The sequence below is a fragment of the Cyrtonyx montezumae genome, unplaced genomic scaffold (genome assembly GCF_038088225.1).
Source record: "Cyrtonyx montezumae isolate F1298 unplaced genomic scaffold, pur_monq_1.0 scaffold_10, whole genome shotgun sequence".
Lineage (NCBI taxonomy): Eukaryota > Metazoa > Chordata > Aves > Galliformes > Odontophoridae > Cyrtonyx > Cyrtonyx montezumae.
Window position 1 is genome coordinate 7,574,459 of NW_027071826.1, and position 23,755 is coordinate 7,598,213.

Sequence of the window (23,755 nt, forward strand, 5' to 3'; positions counted from 1 at the left end):
TTAATTAAAAAGAGGTACAGGACTTTGGTTATGTTCACCTGTTGCACACATAAGAGAAAACTAAGCATTGCCTTGCTCTGTACCTTACTAAAATAAAGAAGAACTATAAGGACTGTGCAGAATCAAGCAAATTAAAGGAAAAGAACCTTACAACATCCAATTTACTCCCAAAATCTATCTTAACAGGTCAAAAGTCCAGCGTGAAAACATTGCAGATGTTTAGTGGTGCAGGAAAACACATCATGTCTCAGAATGTATTAGGTTTTATTAGTTATGGTTAAAATGATAAGTGTGACTGGAGCTTTTAATTGCCCTAACTCTATAACAATTGAGTTAACAATAACTCTTCAACCATATGCAGATTTATAGTTTTCAGTTTGAGGCCCTCTGCAGCGCTGACATGTTCCGTGATGGTTGGAGCTTTTCAGTGGAAGCATGTAGATTTGTTAGCAAAAATTGCATTTTACTATCTTTGGTGTGGCACTCTCATAAAGTAAACTCTACTATTAGATTACGAGGCTTGTGTAAATCTCCAGCTGAAGCCAGCCTGCCTCTAGTCAGAGCTTGTAAGTAATTCATTGGGGATGGCTGCCTTCCAACCTCTGTGAAGAGGGTGTTAAAGTCTTCGCAGGCAGTCAGGGTAGTGGTAACTTCTAGCACTGATTTGCCAGGCAGTTGGAGATGGTGTGTGCTTTATGCTTTTAATTGTCTTGGACGCTCAGTCTGCATTCACAGCTATGAGGTCAACGTGCCTCTGTTCACTTTTGGCTGTACTTGAAGCTCATCACTGAAACAAAATCCAACTGTCTGTAATCCATAGTCAAGGGAATCACTGTGCTCTGAGTTAACCTCCTGTTGACTTTGGTGGGTTCAGTGCCTCATGCTCAATGGGCTGGAGCTGCACTTCTCCAGGGAACGACAGTGGGAACTTCGCTGATGCTTTCTCTATTGCTGTCGGTGTCAGTGGAAGGGGTAGAGTGTATGGTAGTGGGATCATGTGGAAGGATTGTGCCTTCTGTGAAACCACAGGAATGTATATTGCCATGGTTTGAACCTCTGAAGATGCACAGAGGATATCTTTCTACAGCTTTTTACTAGGGCAAAGAAGCCATACTATGCTAGTGTAAAACACTGAGGGACATAAGTATTTTTTTTCTGGGATTCCTCTAATTAGGAGCTCTAAATGGTGAGAGTATCAGCTCATACATTCCAAAAGTATGAAATTTACCAGTTTATATGCAGGGTGAAAATTATTTTCTGGATCACACCACCTGACAACTGCTGCCTTTCTTGCTTCCCTTAGCTGTAGCTTCTCATCTGCCTAGCAAGCATTTCCCTCCAACATCGAGCACAGGAGCAGTGCTGAGCTCCTACTGGAGCTGAGGTTAGACCCTGCTGGGACCTTGCTGCTGTCTCCATGCAGGTGACAGATCGGGACAACAGTCCTGTGGCAAGAAGGATCCCTTGACCTGCAGCTATGGCAACACACTACATCTGTGTGTTCACAAGTGCCTTGAGCTCAGGATGTTAAGGTTGAGGCTGGAATACATTATTTTATACTGGGGAAACAAAACTTAATGCTAGGTGAGGACCTTTCACGTGCCAAATGCTTCTTTACCAGCATTTTTCTATTCTGTGAGGGGGCTACAGGTAGCTGACTGAATATCTGGGAGGAATTGCTGCCCTACTGCAGAGCATAGGTCTATAGTTTGCTGTCAGAGAAGGAGGGGACATGAATTTGCCATCCAAATCTGGCCAAATGCATTTAGAGAGGGTGAAACAAAATACATAGAGGTTCCTGTGGCACATAATAAGCCGAGGTAACCACTGGAGGATGCATCTGGTCCCACATCTCAGGGATGGCAGTTCTGCAGGAGTGAGTCCCAGGTTGCAGGAACAGTCCAAATCCTTGCAAAATTCCACAAAGCAAGAATGCAAGTGCCTGAAGAAGAGCAGGCACCTAGCCCGTCCACTCCATCTGCCCAATAAAGATAGCAATGTCTTCAGAGGGCAAAGTTATCTGTTTGTTTTTTGTTTTTTTTAAGAGGAGATAAGGTTTATATGATTTCCAAGCCCACTGATAAATGCTTGACACTCCAAAGTCATAGTAACTTCACTGCTGGGCAAATGTTATTTCTCCTCTGTAGTTAAGAGAACAAACCACTTGATTTTGATAGCAGTGGATTATTTCTGATATTTGCAGTCAGGGGAGCAGCTGTTATCCCTGCTGCCATTGGATTTTAAATACCTTTCTACCTACCTGCTGACCTCTCGACTTTCCCTCCTTGACTGTTGGTATGTTTGCATCTCAGCTTCCCAACACCTAAAAAAAAAGGTTCAAGCTGCATGCATTTCTTCTCATTTCTGCATAGTCCTAGATGAATACTAAATTATTATTGGTAAAAGATCTTCACCAAGCACTGTGTCCTTCAAGCTCACACACTTCACCAGTCTCATTATCTCTATTTTTCATTATTTCACTCCAGCACTAGAAAGCTAATGCCATTCCCCTTTCCATGTCCCTTCTTCATTTGCTTGCTGTGTGCTTTGCCTTAACACCCAGACTTTTGACTCTCAGCCAGTTGTAACTCTCATTTTCCCTCAAAATAAGTATACGCTAGAACTCTTCCTTGCCTCACGTTGTTATCACTTAAATCCAAAGATTCAGCTTTGACAGAATTATCTGGGGGAGTGCATTGAAAAATGGTAATTTCAGATTGAAGAAGCAGCTCAAAGGAATTCCAAGATGTTCTTTCTACATAGCAAGAACTACTTCAACCAGTGTTGGCATTATATTCCAAAGGGGAAAAAATGTCTAAAAAATATTAGATATTTTCATTTTGAGAATTAGTTAGAAAACAGCTTTTGGTGAATCTCAAAGAAGTGAACAGCTCACCCTCAGGTCACCTAAGTATCCAAAAAGTTGTGTTGTTTTTATTTTTTTGTTTGTTTGTTTTTAATTTTGCTTGAAATGTCTGTGTGTTTGTCATTATAAGTTGGAGATCTGTGAAACTATCATGAAAAAGTGATTTTGATTGGTGATATTTCTTGGTGTGAGCTGAGCTTTCCCTGTTACCATTTCTAAAATCAGCCCAAAGCAGAAAATTTACAAGAATGCAAAAATGTCATTAAACATTCCCCAAATATTTTCATATATGCCAGAGTGGGTCTGATGTATGTTTCAGTGAAAGGTTGCATTGATTTTTATACAAACTGTGTCCTCACCCTCCTTAAGATTGACTTTTTTCATATGATGGGCTTGAATGTGAGAGGAAAAAAAAAAGACTTATGCAACAAATAGCTTGAACAACTCAGTGTCTAATTAAAGTAACTAGTTAGTCAGAGCACATTTTGGAGGCAAATTGGGATTTCATCATGAGAGTAACTACATGTAGGGTTTGTACTCATGGTGTTGGATGACTACAAAGGCAAATAATGTGCACAGTTATGAGGATAACTGATTCATCATGCTTCCTATGAACAGAATGCTGGAGGTGCTGTGTAGGGCAATGGGTTCATAGGCCTGGCTATTACTCAGTACTTCTGGAGAAAGTGTTGGTCTAGAAAATTATCAACTTTGATGTAAAACAGACTTTAGAAAAGTATTTCACACGCCGGTATTTACAAGAGGACATTTCATTTACTACTGTGATTTACAGAGCTGGATGAAAGCAGAACCCCACAGATCTGTTATGAAGGGAGCTCATTTAGTAATAGCACAGAAATCAGTGATCTTAGTTGCTGTTTGGATTCTCTGTTCTCAGTGGATTTAACAACGATTTCAGTCAGTTTAACAGGAATCTGTGAATGAAATGAGTTGAGCACAGATAGCAGGAAAATTTTTATTTATTTTTCTTTAAAGTAATCCTTCCTTCGAGTTTGAAGAGAAGCTTTTGGATAACTGTACTGGATTATGCCAGGAAAACTCATCAGAAGGCATTAATTACATAATTATAATTTATATATTGTATGCTTTAGCAACACTGTATACTTTACACCACAGCAAAAAGACACGTTAGGGAGCAGGGTAGCCCACAGGTGTCCCACTGCCACAGCCAGCACCAATGCCTGCAGTCCTTCATGCTGCAGTACAGGGCAGCACATGTAGATACAGACTCATGAGCCTGAGGTTTCCACTTGCACCAGAGCAAAGAGAGGGAAGAAGGAGTATAAAAAACCACGAAAATAAGCACTTTTTTCCTTCCTACAAATCCTTCTCTTTTAAATACCTGATAAGAGATGAGAAGGAAGGAAAGCCATCATCCTCTAATCCCAAACAGGAGCTGGCTGTCACACCAAACAGACTACTCGCCTAGCCTCTGTTCTTGCAAGGAGACAGAGATGGACTGTGATAAGGTTTTGGCTCTTGGACACACACAAAAAACGCAGGCTTGGACAGCCAGGGCCTACACACTCAGGCAGAGGGACCTGGAACCAGTCGAGCTGGCACTGACCAATTGCAGCAAGGGGCAATGTCCTTAACTTGGCTGTAAATGCATTGGAGAAGACAGAGCGACACTTTTCTGCTCTAAATAGGATTTGCAGAAGCAAACACCTCTGGGAGGAAGGCAGAGTCAAATCTGTTAGAATTACGATTGCTTCACAAAAAAGCCACAACCTAGTCATGTTTGTCAAGATTTATTCTTCTCATTTATTGCTGCTGCAGCCTGATGGCAGGTTAATGTTCCCACCACAGTAAGTGAAAAATAGCCACCAACTGGATAAGCCTCAGAGGTCTCACAAGCTTTGTGTCAGGCTAGTCAAGCTAAACAGGGGTAGCAGGAATGAGGAAATAATGGAGGAATCATTTTACAGAGAAAGGAAGATGGCTTTTTTGGGCTACGTTTTGGTTTGTCTCATTGTCTAGAAGATTCAGAAATTGCAGTCAGAATAAATCCCTGCTGGTTGGAGCAGAGCTGGGGATGCAGTTATCCATCAAGTGGATGCATGCAAAGTGCTCGTGGTGCAGGCACACTGGATAGCTGCATGAATGCTGTGAACTTGGTACAGCATACCTGATGAATGCAAAATCTTGCTCTGAAAATGTGAATTTGTTTCCTAATCTATTTTTTTTTTTAAAGAGTCCTGCAAAAAGAAGCCTAATATTTTAGGTAGGCTGCAGCTGCTAAAATTTTTCTTCCCACTGTCAAGTCGTGCCCCTTGGGTGTTTGGAGTTGAGATGGACACAGTGTGTACCACTGCATTTCCTTGTGACGTCTGTCCAGCTCCTCTGATGTCCCCTCCAGTAGCCACAGCAGCACAGTGGCAGCAGTTATAGCAATGCAGCACAACACTTACTGCTCCCTGACAGATTTTTATAAATACAGGCAGGAAAAGCAGAGTGGCTCTTGCCTTGAGGATGAAAAATAGTAAGTGATTTTAACTACTCATAGACCTGAACTCACCTTGGGCTGAAAGCAGGAATGATATTCTGCTGGCAGGACACAACTTATTCTCATGAAATTAGATTCCGTTGCTTTTGGAGAGTACATGGAAGCGACCCTCTGCACAGACTACACAGGCAGTTCAGTGACCAAATGTTAAATAGCTGGACACTCTGTTCAAAAAATAAATAGATGGAAAATCAATACTAATTTGCTAGCAATCTTTAAGCAGAACTCATTGCATTCAGTGCAAGAATTGTCCTGTCAGATCCTCCTACCTTTCAACACAGTGCAAAGATACACAGCCTAGATTAAAACTTGTACTTATAAAAATAATGATGAAGCTGCTTTTTTTGATTGCAAGGAAGTCTATTCACTGGCTGAGTTGTGACTATAGAGTTTTTGCAATTAGTGGTTCTTTGCAAAGCCATGAAATATGTATATCTCCAATGCATATCTATATAATATGTGCTTAGGCAAGTTTTGCATTGATAGGCAAGTTGGCAGAGAAATCAGTTTTCGTTGTCCATCAGGGCTGGATTCAATAGAAATTTTGGCTGACTTCGTGGCAAGCCTTGGAAACCATCGGACTATTCAAGACTTAGGCGGTCAGATGTCTGCTTTTATTTCTATTGACAAAGGAAGAGGAGGGATGAGTAAATGTAAAACATTTCCTTTCAACATTGAGCTCGGAGAAGGCAACATGGTGCAGGGAGGAGGTGGAATCCAGGACATCTGGGTTGTATTTATTGCTGGCTCTGCTGCCAACTTGCTTTGTGACTTTGCAAGTCACTTTTTTGCTTTGCTACCTCACTTTCTGTGAGGTGGGGAAAGCTGGTTGCCTTCATGAGATGCTCTAAACAAGTGCCGGGACTTTCATGTTAACCATGACCAAGTGCTGTAGCATATCCATGTGTGTTATATCCAACAATGCTGGCTGGGTGATTAGTACCCCAGAGTATGTCCCTGGGGAGCACAAAGTGAAAGGTGCTCAATGTGTAGCACTGCAACAGCATAAATACCTATAGGTATTAGCAATCAGAATTAAATCAGTCAGATACCTGTAGGTACAGAAGGCAACTAGTGCTTCCTGTTTCTGCACATGTGAAAGTCATTCACGGCATGAGTCAATTTTGCAGCCTCTCATCTATACTTATGATCTTTCATCTCATTTACAATGGTAGTCCTAGGGAAGAGAGCATCTGCTTTTTGGGGTAAGTCACAGAAAATGGAGTGGCTCTTTTGAAATGGTCTTCATATGGCATTTCCTGTAGCCAGAGCTCTTTTCAGGTTCCCAAGGTGGGGGAAAGCCTAGCTGCATGTTTTTACTTGAAACTACGTTTTCAACCAAATGTTGAGAACTAAAAAATAATGTGAAGGCAAAAAGAAGGTCATATATGCCCTTCATGTCTTTGTTCAGAGTAGGATCTGTGAATAAAGATGCAGTGTGCAGTGTAGGCCCAAAGTAATTAATATCAATAGAAAACACTGATCTTTTCTGTGTCTATTCACTATGCAGCAGTAGTCTCATTTACTTTTTTCACCCAAGAAGGAGGGAAATTATTAAGTATAACAGAGCAACACCAATACAAATTTTGCCTGCCACAATGTAGATTTGCTGTAAACTATCCTAGATTAGGAATCACTTTAACTGCATTGATCTTTCCTCCTATGCAGGGTAGACATGCATTCTTCTTCCCTTCTTCCCACAGTAACATACTTGGTAACCTGAATTAGGCAAGTGTACTGGGGTGCAAGATTCCTGGGTTATCCTTATATTTGGTAGTAGTGCAGTTACATTGCCACCCATCTTTGCTTTCCACTCTGCTCCGTCCACTGTCTTCTCCCTTTGGCTTTCCCCATTAGTTTGATGAAAAAAGTTTGCTGGGATAGCATTGTTCTTTCACTGTGTATTTGTGCAGTATAATGAGGTGTCACTCTTGAGACAGGATCTTGGAAACTCCTGAGGTATAAATCGTACTAGAAATTAATTTAGTGAATACCACTGTCTTAGATGTCAAGACAGAGTGTAAAAATTATCTTGAGTAAAGTGATCTGAATGTTTTATAGTGTGATCCAAAGCTTCTCCAGACTTCATAGGCTTAAATCCATCCCTTAACACCCAGCCAGGACTTCCTGCAATGTACTCTAGTGCTACACAGACAAGACTGCAATGTGAAATAAAAGTTGTACTTGAATTGCTGAGGGTTAAAGCCGGTTATTCCCACAGTTCCCATTTCCTAATGTTTTCCATTCTTGATGTTCTTCACTTTTAATGTTCGTAGTAACTTGTGCCAAAAAAGGTGTTTCCTATCATGTTCTCCTCGCATTGTGTTGTGAGGATTTTTTTTTTATTCCATATTTTCAATCCCCGGAGAGCTAAGGTTAGTCATAAACATGCTTTTGGCTATCAGATTCATGTGTGGTTTGCTATAGCAACAAACAAAAGCATTAGTCAGAAACTGGCATGAAGCTATAAACACTTACTTTTTGGTGATATTACCCAGAGTTAGCTTAATTTATGTGGTACGCTGTTGCCACACAACTGCATCCCAGTTAAACTATTCTTGTTGAATACGAGCTTAAAAAAACAACAACAAATATATTACAGTGAAATGATCAAACCTGTGAATTGATGTTGTCATTTGAAGATCATAAGCTGAATTCTGCTATTGCACTGGTATAAGTCAGTCTGAACTCAAGTCTCTACCTGGATCTATTGAATAAGAGGAAAATCATCATCAAGCAAACAGAAAGGTGCTTTGCTGTTGCTGTTTCACCTCCGTAACTTTACTGCAGCAAAATGATTGGGAGTAAGCATTATCAGATTGCAGTAGATGGATTCAATTCATTGCCAACACAGTTGGAAAGCATTATCTGCAGCATGGCAGGGACAGGGAGGCTTGGTTAAAGATAGCCTCCCTCCGGATGTGTTGATACAGCACTAGGAAGGTGCGGTTTGTGCAGAGCCAGTGTCTGTCCAGCTCTGGAGACGAGAGGAGTGGCTTGTGCAGCAAGCACTGGCATCTCTGAGGAGTTGGCTGCGTTTGTGCAGCATTTGTCCTGCAGCTAGACAGCTACCAGTCCCTGAGCCAGCTCGTTTAAAGGTTGTCTCAGAGGGTCTGTGGAAGTGGTGATTATTGCTTAGGCAGAGCAGGCACATTCCTGTTAATGCTTTATTCCAACTGTTTGTCTTCACTGCACCTTTTCAGGAACGTGAGCACTCCTCGTTTTTGACAGCTGTATTTAATGCAAAACACATGCATGAGAAATGTGTTTTCCAGTCTCTCTGGGCTGGCATTATACAGAAAGGAGAGCTTAGACTTCCCTAGAAACCATTCAGATGTGTTTTCAGACCCCTTTCCTCAGGTGTTTAGCTGTAGAAGTGTTTGTGACCTTCCCTGCTACAGGTGTGTGCAGAGTAAGATACAAATAATACCTACGTGTCCAGGCAATGAGTAACAACTCTCCCAGAGCCTTCTTGTCCCTACATGACGCTAATACCAGTCCAGAAGTTCTTAAATGAACCAGTGGTTCCAGCTGCAGCAGGTAAGCCCACACCAACATATCCCATGCATGGCATTCTTAAAATGGGCGTTTGATGTCCAGGGATCGGGAACAGGATCTAGTACCAAGTGTTGGCAAGCTGTGTTCCAAAAACCAAATAACTTTTTCCCTAACTGAATCAATCAGTGGAAGAACATGTTCCAGCTGACTCTGTGTTTTAGCCCTGGCCCTGTTCATTGTGCTTGGCTTAGCATTAATGGCCCTGAGTTTTTAGCACTGGTGTCTTTTCAAAACCTTTTGAGGTAATGACTGGCAGAGCTCAGAGGGTTGTGATCAGTGGTGCAGTCCAGTTGGAGGCCTGTACTTAGTGGTGCTCCTCAGGGGTCAATTCTGGGTCTGCTCCTGTTCAACATCTTCATCAATGACCTTGATGAGGGGATGGAGTCCACCCTCAGCAAGTTTGCTGACAATACAAAGCTGGGAGGAATGGCTGACACACCAGAAGGCTGTACTGCCATTCAGCGAGACCTGGACAGGCTGGAGAGCTGGGCAGAAAGGAACCAGTTGAGGTTTACAAGGGCAAGTGTAGAGTCTTGCACCTAGGAAGGAATAACCTGTGTGCAAGGTACAGGTTGGGGGATGAGCTGCTAGAGAGGAGCTCTGAGGAGAGTGACCTGGGTGTCCTGGTGGATGACAGGCTGGCCATGAGCCAACAGTGTGCCCTGGTGGCCCAGAAGGCCAGTGGTATCCTGGGGTGCATTGAAAAAAGCCTGGCAAGCAGGTCAAGGGAGGTGATCTTCCCCCTGTACTCTGCCCTGGTGAGGCCTCATCTGGTGTACTGTGTCCAGTTCTGGGCTCCTTGTTACAAAAATGACAGGGCTCTACTCAAAAAAAGTCCAGCAGAAGTCTACAAAGATGATAAAGGACGTGGAACACCTTGCCTGTGAAGAGAGGCTGAGAGACCTGGGTCTGTTCAAGTCTTGAGAAAAGAAGACTCAGAGGGGATCTGATCCACGTCTATAAATATCTAAGGAGAGAGAGGCAAAGGGATGAGGCTGGACTCTTCTCAGCAGTGCGTGATGATGGGACAAAGGGAAATGGCCACAAACTGGTGCATAGGAAGTTCCGCACGAATGTGCATGGGAACTTCTTCACAGTGCAGATGATGGAGCACTGGCACAGGCTGCACAGAGAGGTGGTAGATCCCTGGAGACACTAACGGGGTGGCTGAATGGGGGTTATGAGCACCTGAAGGAGCTGTTTGTGTCCCTGTTCAGTGGAGGGTAGTTGGGCTGGACGGTCTTCAAAGGTTCTACAATTCTCTTAAGTTGTGTTCAAAGTACTTGTCATAAAGAAAAAACAAATTCTGCTGTCAGTGTAGTTGCAGAATATTGTCAAACCCAACCCCAACAGCACTACGTAAAGCAAGTAGTTCAGTCATTGCCAAAATATTATTGACATCCTAGTTCACAGAGAACTTTGGGAATGCAGAATTCAAAAATGCTGCAGTAAGATAATGATGCTTTTGTTTTTTGACAGTAAAGTGAAAATTATTCAACCTTCTGCTTTCAAGGTAGGAATCATTTTCCTTTTCAGACTTCATTGACTCTAAGCTTTATATAGTGATGGGGCAAAGAGCACAAACACAGCTTCTGGGGAGAGAGCTATATCCTCTGTTTGACCGGCTGCAGCTCACAAAAAGCACTGCATATTCACTGGGGCTTTTGTATGAGACAGAGTGCAAGCAGTAAAACGCTTGGATTTAAAATAAAGAGTCATAGAATCGTTTGGATTGGAAGAGACCTTTTAAGATGATCGAGTTCCAATCCCCTGCAGGGACACCTCCCTCTAGACCAGGCTGCTCAAAGCCCCATCCAGCCTGGCCTTGAATGGCCTCCAGGGGGCCATCCACATCCTCACAGGACAAGCTGTTCCAATGTCTCACCACCCTCACAGTAAAGAATTTTTCTAGTATCTAGTCTAAATCTACCCTTTTCCAGTTTAAAACCATTTCTTCTTGTTCTTCTGCTACATGCCCCTATAAAGAGTTCCTCCCTAGCTTTCCTGTAGGCCCTTTCAGGGACTGGATGGCTGAAGTCTCCTCGGTGCCTTCTCTTCTCCAGACTGAAGAACACCAACTCTTTCAGCCTGTCCTCATAGGGGAGGTGTTTCAGCCCTCTGATAATCTTCATGTCCCTCCTCTGGACCTGCTCCAACAGCTCCATGTCCTTCTTGTGCTGTAGGACCCAGAACTGGATGCAGTACTCTAGGTAGGGTCTCACAGGAGCATAGTAGAGGGGCTGAATCACCTCTCTCAACCTGCTGGTCAGGTTTCTCTTGATACAGCCCAGAATACAATTGGCCTTCAGGGCTGCAAGCATGCATTGCTGGCTCATGTTGAATCTTTCATCAACTGATACTCCCAAATCCTTCTCCTCAGGACTGCTCTAAAGCCATTCTCTGCCCAGCCTGTATCTGTGCTTGGATATGATTCACAAGGATGTGCAAAAAATCAGGTATTTCTGTACGTTTTTCCACAGGCAGCCTACCTGGCTTCTGCAAAGTGGAGATAAGCTGCTGGTTTGTCCTCCAGTTGCACAGGTGTAAATGACTCTAACTAAGCCACTTGAGAACAAAATTGAACCCATCTACTTGCAGTAGATCTCAAGGACTGTAACTGAATCCCCAGGGTCTTCCCTTTTGTTACAACAATTCTACTCTGGTGCAAGGCTGTTGATTTCAATTACGTTTAAAAAGTAATTTAAACTCTCTTGTATGTTAGTTGGAATCTAGAACAGCTGTTCATAAAAATATTACCATGTGCCTTCAAAAGGAGCACATCCTGTTTTAAATGAATTGAAAAATATTTACCCTATCTGTGAACAGACCATTATGATAAAGAAAGTTACTAATTTCCATAAAATAGCATTATTTTCATATGACAGACGGGGTCTGAATGTTTGCAACTGTTATGAATCAGCCCTGGGGTTGATCATCAGACCCCAAAAATGGCTTTCTTGGTGCTTTCAAACAACTCCACCCTTCTCAGTTATTCTCCCAGTTACTACATGGATGAACTACAGCACAGTTAATTTCTCTTTATTTCAGTCTTTAATCAAAAAGAAATCCAGGATTGTAGTAATGAGGCTTTCAAAACTGTTTTTTTTTTTTTTGTTGTTGTTTTTGTTTGTTTTGTTTTCCCTGTTGTTTATACTAGCCCCTGTGAAACATAAAACTGAAATCTACTTCCTTAACTAAATTATGTTTTCATCTAATCTGTTAGGCAAGCATTCTGCTTTGTTATTTTTGGGCGTCTCAATGCCTGTCTAAATGGTGTGGAGGAGGAAAATGAGATTATTCAAATAATTCTTCTATAACTTAATACATAAATCCAGTGCTTTTTAGCCTCAATTATTTTATTCTAATTTCAAAGAGTACTGTTAAGTTCACAAATTGAATTTGTAAATGAAAAACATTATCAAACTGAAGTTTAGAATATGCTGAGGCAAGAGAGAATTCTGGTATACCTCTGCTAGGGAAAGCCTTCCAAAAAGGAGGTGAGTGCCAAGTAACCAAAACCAAAAGAAGCAGTGGTTTTAAGAGGAATTTGGTAGGTTACCTGCTGAATTGTTTTGAAAACTGAGCACTTTGGGGCTGAAAACTCAGTCTGTAGTTCAGATTTGAACTATGTTGAAATGAACAGTGCTATATGAATTGATTTATTAATTGACTCAGTGCATGAAGTTAGCTGAAAATGAGCTTTTGTGTTTTTGTAAACTCTCAGGTTGTTTCCAGAAATTCTTGATTTTTAAGGAGACTTCCCTACACTATATAAAAACAAGATAAATTGAGCTGTGCCAAATACCATCTTGCTAGCATCACTGTTTATTGACAGAAAATATTTTTATCTTAATAAAGTGAGGGAACAACTAACTTTATCTTTGATGTAGAATATTTTCCCACAAGTATTTTCTGTCACCTTTTCCCCATATCTCTGGTATTACATATACATTAAGGAACTTAAAAGCTTAGAAGATATTTTCTTCTGTCATGATTTATGTCCAAACAAGTTGCCCAGGGAACTCTCTCTCAAACAGAAAACCTGTTTCCAATGGCAGTTATTTATATAAAAGTCCCCATAAAAGGTTGTGGAAAAGCTGCAGGGTTTTTCCTGCATTCCCGTTTTGAGAGGGGCTGTACCCAGCATACTAGGGAGACATGCACAGTAACATCACTCCATTAATATAGCTACATCTGGATACTGAATTTTGGACTGAATTTTATCAGTGGAGTAAAGGGAATTACAGGTCTTCCTAGACTGCAAGAATCATTAGCTTAAACTATGTAAATATAAAATATGTAAATGTAATCTTAGAATCAAAGATTCACCAAGGTTAGTAAAGACCTTTGAGGCCATCCAGTCCAACCATTCACCTACCACCAATACTTCCACACCAAACCTGGTCCCTCGGTACATCCATACATTTCCTGAACACCTCTTGGGACAGTGACTCAGTCACATCCCTTGGCAGCCCGTTCCAGTGCCTGACCATTCATCTGCAGAAGAAATTTTTCCTAGTGTCCAACCTAATCCTTTTTATACCACATTGATTCTTGTTGTCATGTTTCTTCAGTGGTTTTGAGGAGCAATTCCTTTTGAAAAATCTGTTTTTAACTTGGAGTGACAAGTAGCATTTATAGAAAGTTGTATCAGTTGGTTTGGTCTTTTTACATAATGTTAGTAGATCTTCTCAGACATATTCTTAGGGGGATGAACGTGCACCCTATCAAAAGCACTGAGAATTATCATTCTTCTTTAATGTACCAGTGACAGAGCAGGCAGTAGTCAGCTCACCCTGCTACTTCCTGAGGGGCGTGTTTTAGTAGTGTGATGGGAATGGGCTTATGGTTGGAATAGATGATCATGCTGGTCATTTCCAACCTTAATGATTCTATGATTTTGTAGATCACCACTGAGCTACTTTAAGAGACTGCCTGGGGCTGTGGCCACTACTTCTCAAACAATACTTTCTCTGAAGACTGAGAAATTTGGTTTCCAGGGCTGTCGCTCAAGACTATACAGGGAGAATGATGGTTTTTAATAAATAGATCTGTCTGATTGTTTCTAAATCTGGACAGGGCTGTGTTTTGGCGAAGGAGCAGGCAGTCTGCTATGGGAAAAGCCTAGATTCTTGGGGGGATGAATCAGTGAGAAGAAGGAATGTGGGAAAGTGAATTTGTGTGAGCTTTATGGGCCTTATCTGTAATAGGCAACCACCTGCCTCTGCTTCTAGGCAAGCCAGGATAAGAGCTGAATTCGTAGCTATCTAGCAGGGAGGACAGCAAGAGAACTGCCCATGGGAGAAAGGCAGCTTCATGCTCACTTTTATAGGACTTGTTTGCTATATAGGTGGAGGAGTTTATTTCTGAGGGGAAAAAAAAAAAGTAATATCCCTGGTTGTCTTGTTGGTGCCAAGAGTATTTTCCAGCTGCCTTTTTCACACTGCCATTTTCAGCCATGTTTTAACCAGCAAGACAAAGGATAAATCAGAGAAAAAGTCAGGTATCAGCCACTACTGCCTTCTTTTGCTGTTTGTTTTGGACGTCATACTAGTGCAGTTCTCACAACAAACTTGAGTAGGGAGTTTATTTTCAAACACTGTTACTCCTACAATCTTCTTTTTCAGTTTTAGGTGAAATATTGGACTATTCAAATATTTTACTAAATGTTTTATTCTGGCACCAGAAGAATAGTGTGGGTGCAGCTAAATGCTTTTATTGATCACGAGAACTCCTGAAATCATGTTGCAGTAAATTTCAGCTAAGTAATGGAAAATAGTGATAGCTGGATCAAACTCACTATAACCCATGATCTGGGGAACTACAATTCGGCAATGGACAAAAAAAAAGAAAAAAAAAAAAGAAAGAAAATCCCCTGTGCTTTTCTTGCTTAAATATGACTCTAGCTGAGAGTGTGCAGAGCCCTGCCAGGGTGCTTTTGTTCTGATGGTCTGAAATGTCCTATGGATTCTATTAAGTTTATCTTTACCATCAGAGGAAAGATGTATGACTGTAAAACTAAGAGCTCCTTTGTGATCGGCATCATGAAAGGTTTTGTTCACATTGTGAAGCGCAAGCAGGCATGCTTTTAATAGTTTGAAATCTGCGGACAGAGCTTATCAATAAACACACACACAGGAAAGCCATTCACTCCTCTTTTCATCTGGGGGCTGTGAGTTTCTCTTTTTATGGTAGTGTTTATATCTGTTCTCAGATGCCAGTGCTCCTCCATATCTTCCCTGATATTAGTCAACCTGTGCAAAATGCTCTGAAAAAACCTACACAGCCCAGTCTGGGGTATAAGAAACCTTAGTTTCCTGAATGCTTCTCTGCTTTGCAGAGCAGAGACCTGTTCTCTTTGATGAAAGTAGGAGCTAACTTTACAAACAGCTCTCTGGCCAGGACAGGAGACTGATGATCATAACATGTATATTTTCTGATTTCAGAAGGTTTTGAGATGAGATGATTTGAAGGCTTTTAATGAGGTACTACGCCAAGGGCAGCTTAACATACCAAGGCATTGATTCGAAACATCTTGTTCATGCCTTGAATGGAAAGAAACTATTCACACGTTAGTTATTTGGGAGTAGCCACTCCTTCAGCACTGCTCTGAGCTCCTGCTTTCAGCTCGAAGGCTCAGTTACATTCATCACGGTACAAATATGCAGCTAAGTGACAGAGTGCAGCCAGGGGGTTTTACCAAACCAAATGCAAAACAAAGGTGGGAGTAGAGCTCAAACACAGACTAAACTGGTTCTGATAGCATCCTGCAGATAGGAAGGCCTGTTAAACCCCTTCAGCTGCATGCATCATCATTATCACCGTTCCACGGGCTAGACCTTTGGTCTTCATCCCACAGAAGCCTAGAATTTCAGGGCTTGGTGGGGAGGGTCCCTCTCTCAATGCAGGGGTTCCCATTCCTCATTCTACCACATTTTCCAGGGTAGAATGGCTGCTTTTTCCACTGTGGCAATAGTTCATTTGGGAGCTGACAAGTTAGTCCACCTAGGTGGAGTGCTGGGTGCCCCTGCTCTCTCGCTGGCAGTGGTTCAAATGAAGTAACATAGCATTCCTGGCAGAGGGTGGGAGAGGCAGCCTTCTGCGTGACATTGCACCCACACCTCCCCACTGCCAGCAGTCCTGCCCGGATAGAGTGACAACCACAGCATTCCCACTGCGGTCCTGCCGTGCCCCGCAGTCCTGCCCAGCAGTTGCTGTAATGCAGCCCAAGGGATCTAGCGGGACAATGCAATGAAACTAGTTCTCTAAAACGTGCTTGCAGGCCTCTGTAGAAAATGGACCACTCGGTTTTTAGCTGATGCTTTTCCCCAGCGTTGGAGCTGCTTAGCAGTAATGCCTTGAATGTCGTGGAAGCTTCCTTAAGTAGCATGGTGCACGTGTATGGGTTAGTTGCAGTTTGTTTCAGATTCTTACCTTCGCCAAACGTTGCCTGCAGGATAGTTTGCCACACAGACAGCATTGTTTACTTGGAAGAATGTGGCTGTTCCACCACATTGCCCAGGATGATGTGTATGGTAGGGATGAACAGCCATAGCCAAGCCCCTCTTGCTTAGCATAACCCTGCATATTCTTAGTTGCTGGGTTTTTCTTGTTCTTCAAACTTTGGCACTTACATTTAAGGAAATTTGCAGCTGAATCCAAGCTGTGGTGTTAAGGCAGATGCTCTTTGCCATGCAGCCTGCAATCTGCCATGGTTTCCTTTTAACAACAGCCCTTAAAGGCTTCACGTATTCTTCAATGTAGCATGAGGTCATCACTTCCATATGTAATTCGAGCTGAAGCAAAAAGCTCTGGGGGAAACAAAGAGAAATAGTAAAACATTTGAAGCCATTGCTGATATTGACTATTTTTGTGCTTGTATATATCATTTGCAGAACAGTATTTAGCAGGGGGATTGGCAGATCGTGGCTCATCGCTAATTGATGCAGCTAAGAGAGCACAAAGATCTCCTTCTGGGTTCAGAGTTCTGTAGTTCAGCTGATTTTGGAAAGTAGGGGGTAGAGTTTTTTAAGTGCCAAGGATTCATATTCAGAAAATGGTAGCTGAGATAGAAAAAGGTAATCTTTTTGCAGTGTTACTTTGTGAGGGCTTTTAACAAATCTGGTTTTAGGCTATTTTTCAGTTGTGAGCTCAAATACTTGATGCTGCTGCCTAACTGAAATAACATTTTAGCTAGTTGGTTGATCTGCATTTATTCATCAGTCTTCGGTCTCCTGGGATAGCCTTGGAAATCTAAAGAACCTAGTGTAAGACACATGCATTAATTTAGAAAATAGTTGAGTCCATGGATTGTGATAGATAAAAAATAGAATTGGATATGAAAGACACTGAGGATGCCAATGAAAAAGTAAAATATTTGAATAACACCTTTTTGCCTATTACCTCAAAGTGAAGGTTTTCTCTTAGCAAACTAAAGTCAGGTGAACTTACCTATCAGAAAATGTGCTCTTGAGAGGCCAAGTTAAATGCCAAGCATGTGCATAGTGTTCCTGTTATCAAGTGCTTTTCTGAACTGGGAACTAGAATTTTAAATATTCTAATTATTCTAAATATTTTCTATTTCAAATATGAGAAGTGAGTCAGACAGGGCTGTGGGGCTCTGAGGGAAGAAAAAGAATCCAAGCAATTGTGATACCTGGAAGAGAGGGAGAACAAGCCATAGACAAAAGATTTGGGCACAGTGCTTAGTTCAAGAAAGGCATTCCATTTAGAAAGCAGGAGCTATTATGGATTAGTAGAGATTATGTCCTATCCTAGCCTTGCCAGTGTCTAAGCATGAGTTCTGTAACTGGTTGTGCACTCAGAGCTGTTACTTCCATAAGGCCAGGTCAACACTGAACAAATGGAAAAGTTTTTGTTTTACCACAGCTAAGAAATGGTAGTTAGTATACTTCAAAATCCTAGTAGAGAAAAGGTTCAGTTTTGTGGCTTTCATATATTAATAAAGAATAATAAACAAGTGAGCAAAGCATAAACGTGTCTTGTATGTTTACCACAGCTCAGGTTTCTGTCTATTAAGAGAAACCCAGTGTTGAAGCAAAGTTGGATAATTCATGCCAGTCAGTACTTATCAAAAGAAAACCTCCTGGATCAGGATCTCACCTTAGAATGAGCGATACTTAATCTTTGTCAAAGATATATGCGCTGCAACAATTGCTTAGCTCTTCTCAGATTTACCCAATCTAGGTTAAAATCCCAGGGAAAACAAGACAACAGCAGCATTTTAGTTCGTTCCCATAAAAATAAATAAATAAAGCAAAACAAAACAAAGCCAATTTTGGCAGGAAATCTAATGCCGAAGGAGTTGATGAGAAGAAAAGTTGCATACTTAAAAATAAGAGTAGACTACTTCAATTCACTAAATTCATATGCAGACATAACTGTGTTGTGAAACCTAAGAGCAGAGGAGGGAATACAATCTGTAAGCATTCAATCTGGAATGAACAGCAAAATAGTTTATAGTTTTTTTGTTGTTTTTTTAACAACACATCTGGTATGATCATTTGCTGTTATATTGTTAACCTGATTTTAAAACATTCAGATTATGATAAATTTATATGCCAATGTCCCAGTTGAGGATGGGTTTCTGTTTAATTTATATAATACATAGTTTTACTTGAATTAGATGACAGTTTCATACTTTAAATTGATTGTAATATCTCAAATGTGTTTTTGGAAACTGTTACCCACAGAATGTGTGCACAAAAGAAACGGAACTGGTGTTACATTTTTGGAGTTTTACCCAAAACAGCCCAGCTGGACAGCTAGATTAGAGATAAAATAATTTTTAAAAATGAATTTTAAAAAGCAAACACAAATTTCAGTCATATGATATGAAAAAGTCTCATTCTATATAACTCCTACTGTCTACTTTCAAAAAATTCCCTTGTTCTGAAGTCAGTTCACTGGCTTTTAGAAGGAGTCACTGATGTAAATTCCATCTTGTTTATGAAAACATTCTGAACAAAGCATTGATTGTCCAGGACTTATAAAAAAAATCTGAAACCTATAAAATGTTGGCATCACTACTATTTGGGGCATGAAAATGACATGCATATAAATCATAGTTTACTGGCACAATCTCTTATACACAGAAAGAAGGCTTTGCTGAAAATGGAATTCATTTATGTACTGTAATTCCCCTCTTTCCCAGATTTGCTTTTAAGGAAAAAAATCTGAAGCAAGTCTTAGGCCTTCTCTACAGTGGGAATGAGGGGTTCGAGTCTTCTATGACATAGGTTGACTATGGTAGGGAGGAGAATTAATATACAAGTAGACAGAGTCTGAGGAAATCACGAGGTGGTTGAAAGAGGCCTTTTACACTCACTGATTTGCTCCTAAACAGGACAGGATGTTTCTGATGACATTTGACATTTTGTCAGACCTTGATCCCTGGTAAGGATGAGGAAAACAACCGCCTGTCAGCAAGTATCCAAAGTATCCAAGCAAGTGAAACCACCCGTGTGCCTCATACAGCGTTGCTTTGCCTGTTGAATGGCTGATGAAAAATAAGAAACAGCTCTCCTGATCTAGGCACAGATATCTTCCAGGCCAGATCTACCTTTCCACGTCCATGCTAAACAAGACTTGGCAGAGTCATTTGTTGTTTTAAAATGTAATCTTGATGGGAAATAAGTGTTCAGGTTTCACTGTGGGAAGTGATGTAATTATCTTGGGGTTATGAGTAGCTCGCTCTTAGCAACAGGAGGATTTTGAAGCTATTGGCTGCCTAATCATTCTAAGTGTCCTTTGAGTATCCTTTGCTTAAAGCAACTGGTTTTAAAAGTTTTACTTGTGTTAGAACCTGTAGGCTACACCCTACTGGATGATGTGATAAATAACTGCAAACTGTGCAGAACCTTTCAAATCCCAAGAAAGGAGAACCCCACAGTTGCAGTGCTCTAGTTCTAAACAAATAAAACATCACTAAAGAAAAACAAGAGAAACAGCAGTGAACCAGTCCAAGAATCCTTCCAGATAATTCTTTCCTTTTACTTTTCCAGTAGCAAAATCATTGGCAGCCACCAGGGATTGATGCAGAATTAGCCTTAAAGTGCTGCATTGAAGAGCAAACATTCTAGCAACCCAAAGCTCTATTCTGTTAAGTCATTCTACTGGACTTCAAAGCTTGTGGGTGGGATTTTCCCAAGTGAAAAATACAGCGGTGTCACAAGTCTAAGTCCCTACTATTTCTTGGAATTTTAGTAACAGCCATAAAATTAGCTGTTGGCACTTGAATTTTTAGAAGCACTAAACAAATTAAACAATAAAACCTCAGTCCTGCAGGTCTTCTCTCCATATGATACTTATTAAGGTGGATGTGGTGAAAAATTTCATGAATTAATTCCAGAATTTTAAACAGAGATGTCTAAAATCACGTTTCTAAATACACATTTAAACAAAATTTTCCAATTTTGTTGAGCTTTTGCAATTTTTTGAAGTTGATCCTTGTTCTCTGGAGCTAAAATTAGGCAGATGGTTGAGATGATTGAAATGATGTACATATGGCTAAGGTGTCCTCTCTTTTGTCATGTTTGGAATCTTGGCCTCAGCCTGATATGGGACATTTCCATTGGAAGCAAAGTGTCACCACTGATCTTAATGAAGTAGTCCATCACTGACTGAATGGCACTTTTATGAACTTGCCAGCACTAAGAAATATTCATAAGCAAAAAGATGAGGAAAAAAAAATAAATGTAGGAGATCAGTAAACTATGAAAACAAGCTATCAAAATCAGAGTTTAGCAACTTCTAGTGTGATTTCATGCATACATGATACGTAGTAGCTTGTCTGCACACACAGCATGCAGTAGCCACAGTCAGAAGAATCATTTTCCAGCCCAATATTTCTTCATTTAAAGTAGACAATGAAAGAGTCATGCAGTGTTGCTTGTGGCTGTCTTCTCTAGTGTTCAAGCATATTTTTAATCCAGAGGATATGTTTAGGCAAGCCAGAACTATGTGTGCTAATGGCAGTTGCAGAACTAGACCCGAGAGAGAGTGATCACCCAATGCCTTGAAAATAGCATATCATAGCGACAGAAAGGATGTGTAATCATCAGAACAAAAACTTCTGTCTGTGTTAGAATATCCTGCACATCATGGAGTGTGCAGCTCAGCCACACTGTCAGCTACTTCGTAAGCTTGAATTGCTAAAAATGATGTTATATTAATTCTAGTTTCATTCTTTGTTGCCCAACTTCAGGCATTTCAAAATAATTCTACTTTTAAACAGCCTGTCTCCTTTACCCCATCCCTCTCTGCCCTGGATACTTTTAAAACCATGAAAACAGTCTGTATGACAATCAATCAAAACTTCATGATGAAAACCACTTTGGGAAGATCAGCCTGATGAGATAAGGAATTTAAACAAAAGCAGGCCTTCCTAAAGCCAGCCATGCACATTTCCCAGGTGCGCTGCTGGGGGTTGGCTTGGCAGCTTTTGCTCTCTGCTTTGCACAGCCTATATCAACTCTTACAACCTGTGTGCTGCTTTCAGGTTCTGGACGACAGCTGAGACCAGCAGAGCCTCCAGGAGATGCTGATGCTGATGCAGAAGATGAAGATTCTGTGAGTTTTTTAATCCCAAAACCTAGCAAACTATGGGTGCTGACAGCAATCCCATTTATTCAAAGCTTTACCTGGCTTAGATTCCCCATAGACTGACTCAGAAGTCTGCTGAGAGTTTGTCATCCAGGTTCCTCCTAGGATTCTTACATGGTTTGCTTGTTTATAGAGGGCAATTGAGTTTGAAGGTACATGATGCAAAGTTTAACCATGGAAATGAAGTAAGAGATGGCAGAACTACAGCCTTGTTTAATTGTTACTTGATGTTTATTTCCATGGAAACTAAACCAGATAGAAAGACACCTATAACACTGTTTGACGGAGCAAGTTCTCAGTTACAAAACATTATTTTTCAACATAGTCGCCACCATTAGGTATGCATTTTCTCCACTGATCAACAAGAGCCTGCATGCCATGCTTGTAACTGTCTGAACCAGCAGAGGTGACCCACTGTTTTACAGCTGCTATGATGATGATGTGTTGCTGAAGTGCACCACCCACTACCTCACTGCTCCCACTGTGGTGGGAAGGTTCATTCTCTGCTGCCATACCACCAACGTCCATCTCTGATGTTGCGGGCCAACGTAATGAAATAGATGGCATTACTTTCACAGTATCCTTCATATTGTTGATCAAAGAGTTACTGGTTTATCTTCATTAACCATTACTAATAAAAGATGCATACACAGGGGATTAGAAAATCACTCCTAAAAATATGGGTCACTGTTTAATGGTGGATTTGTCTTTCCCACCCATCATTTCTTTCCTGCAGGTTAATGAAGTGGCAGTAGAAGACATCCGTCCAAGGCCACAGGGATCCTCACCAGTTTATGAATATTCCATAGAAGAAGAATATTTAAAGGTATGACACTGAGTTTTTATGCAGGCATGGCTTTATTGAATTGATTCAAAGGGCTGTATCTACTATAGCTAGTCAGGACTCCTATGTCAAGTACATGATGTAGTTGAGCTGTATTGTCTTCCTGCCCTCACCAAAGTCTAGGCTATGTTCATTGATGTGGTGTTGGATTTGTTGTTGGTCATGTTTTTGTTTCTTGGGAAAAAATACAACTGAGTACATTCTTTAAGGAACCTGGGACAGGAAGCATCAAGAAATTGCAATGTTTTCCATAATTAAGATATTTAATTGGCTTGAATCTCGTATTTATTTTAAAATTACGTATATCTTGTTAATTATTCAAGAGTAAAGATTTAATTATTGCAGTCAGGTTGAGTAGGCAACATTTTGAAATTGATGCAGAAAGTCAAATAAATGAAAAATGTGTATTCTATTCACAAAGATGAAAGTGTGAGAAGTGTGTTGTATGATAAAAATTCTCAGTGTCTTAATACAGCTGGTCTCCAGAGTCCATTTCCTTCAAATTTATCCACCTAATTTAATGCTGGGGATAATATAGTTAAATCATTTACACTGTACATTGCACTGGTAGATCCCCGTTTTGCCTCTATTGCCAACAAAGTCAGCCCCAATTCTTACTCAAAAACAGGCTTTATAACTGAGGCAGGGCTTTTGTTGTGTGTTATGACAGCACAACTTTTGAACATCAGATAATTGAAATTTATATTTCAGCTGCAAGAAGAAAACAAAAAATATCCTACCAACAAATCAAAACAGAGTCACCTACAGGTCAGTGTAAAAGCAGTCAATTGTTTTATGTATGTGGTTTGAAAAAAAAGTCTGTTACATAACACAGATGTTGATGGGTGGACAGAAATAAAAATGGGTAAAGAATCATTTAGACTTATTCTGGCCAGGAACTTAACAAGTTGTTCAGATGTTGCACAGGTGTGTGCATTTACTTCCTAGGTTGGTGTCCTTCTGTAATTCTTCTAAACACTCTGTAGTCTTCTCTGATTTGAGTACAGCACAGCACTAGCTCCTATTCTGACCAGTTAACTCTTAATTCAAGTGTCTAGCATTTTCACAGAACTAAGAACTAAGCATCTTTCAGCCCTAAGAAGTTCCATATGTTTCTCATTTTAAAATTATAATATATTTTCCCTGTGGCTCCAGTGCATCATGGCCTAACACACGTGCTTAGTTTAATATAGAACACCCACACCAAACAGGTGAATTCTCTACTTTATACAATCTTTCTCGAGCTACTGAAAACATACCTGAGGACAGTAATTATATGATCTCAAACACTTCGATACAAATGAATACTTTTAAAATTCACATCTTTTTCTACACC

At 40.7% G+C, this 23,755-nt stretch overlaps 1 protein-coding gene across 2 annotated transcripts in view; it reads left to right on the forward strand.

Moving 5' to 3' along the window:
* The window catches only part of AHNAK2 (AHNAK nucleoprotein 2), a 63,962-nt gene that overhangs the window by 13,767 nt on the left and 26,440 nt on the right, over positions 1–23,755 (forward strand). Inside the window, exons 2-4 of one of the 2 annotated variants that reach the window (XM_065749232.1) lie at positions 21,472–21,542; positions 22,312–22,401; positions 23,131–23,187. In XM_065749232.1, coding sequence (XP_065605304.1) covers positions 21,472–21,542; positions 22,312–22,401; positions 23,131–23,187 — 218 coding nt within the window. The remainder of the gene's footprint in view (positions 1–21,471; positions 21,543–22,311; positions 22,402–23,130; positions 23,188–23,755) is intronic. The other variant, XM_065749242.1, reaches the window with a different exon arrangement.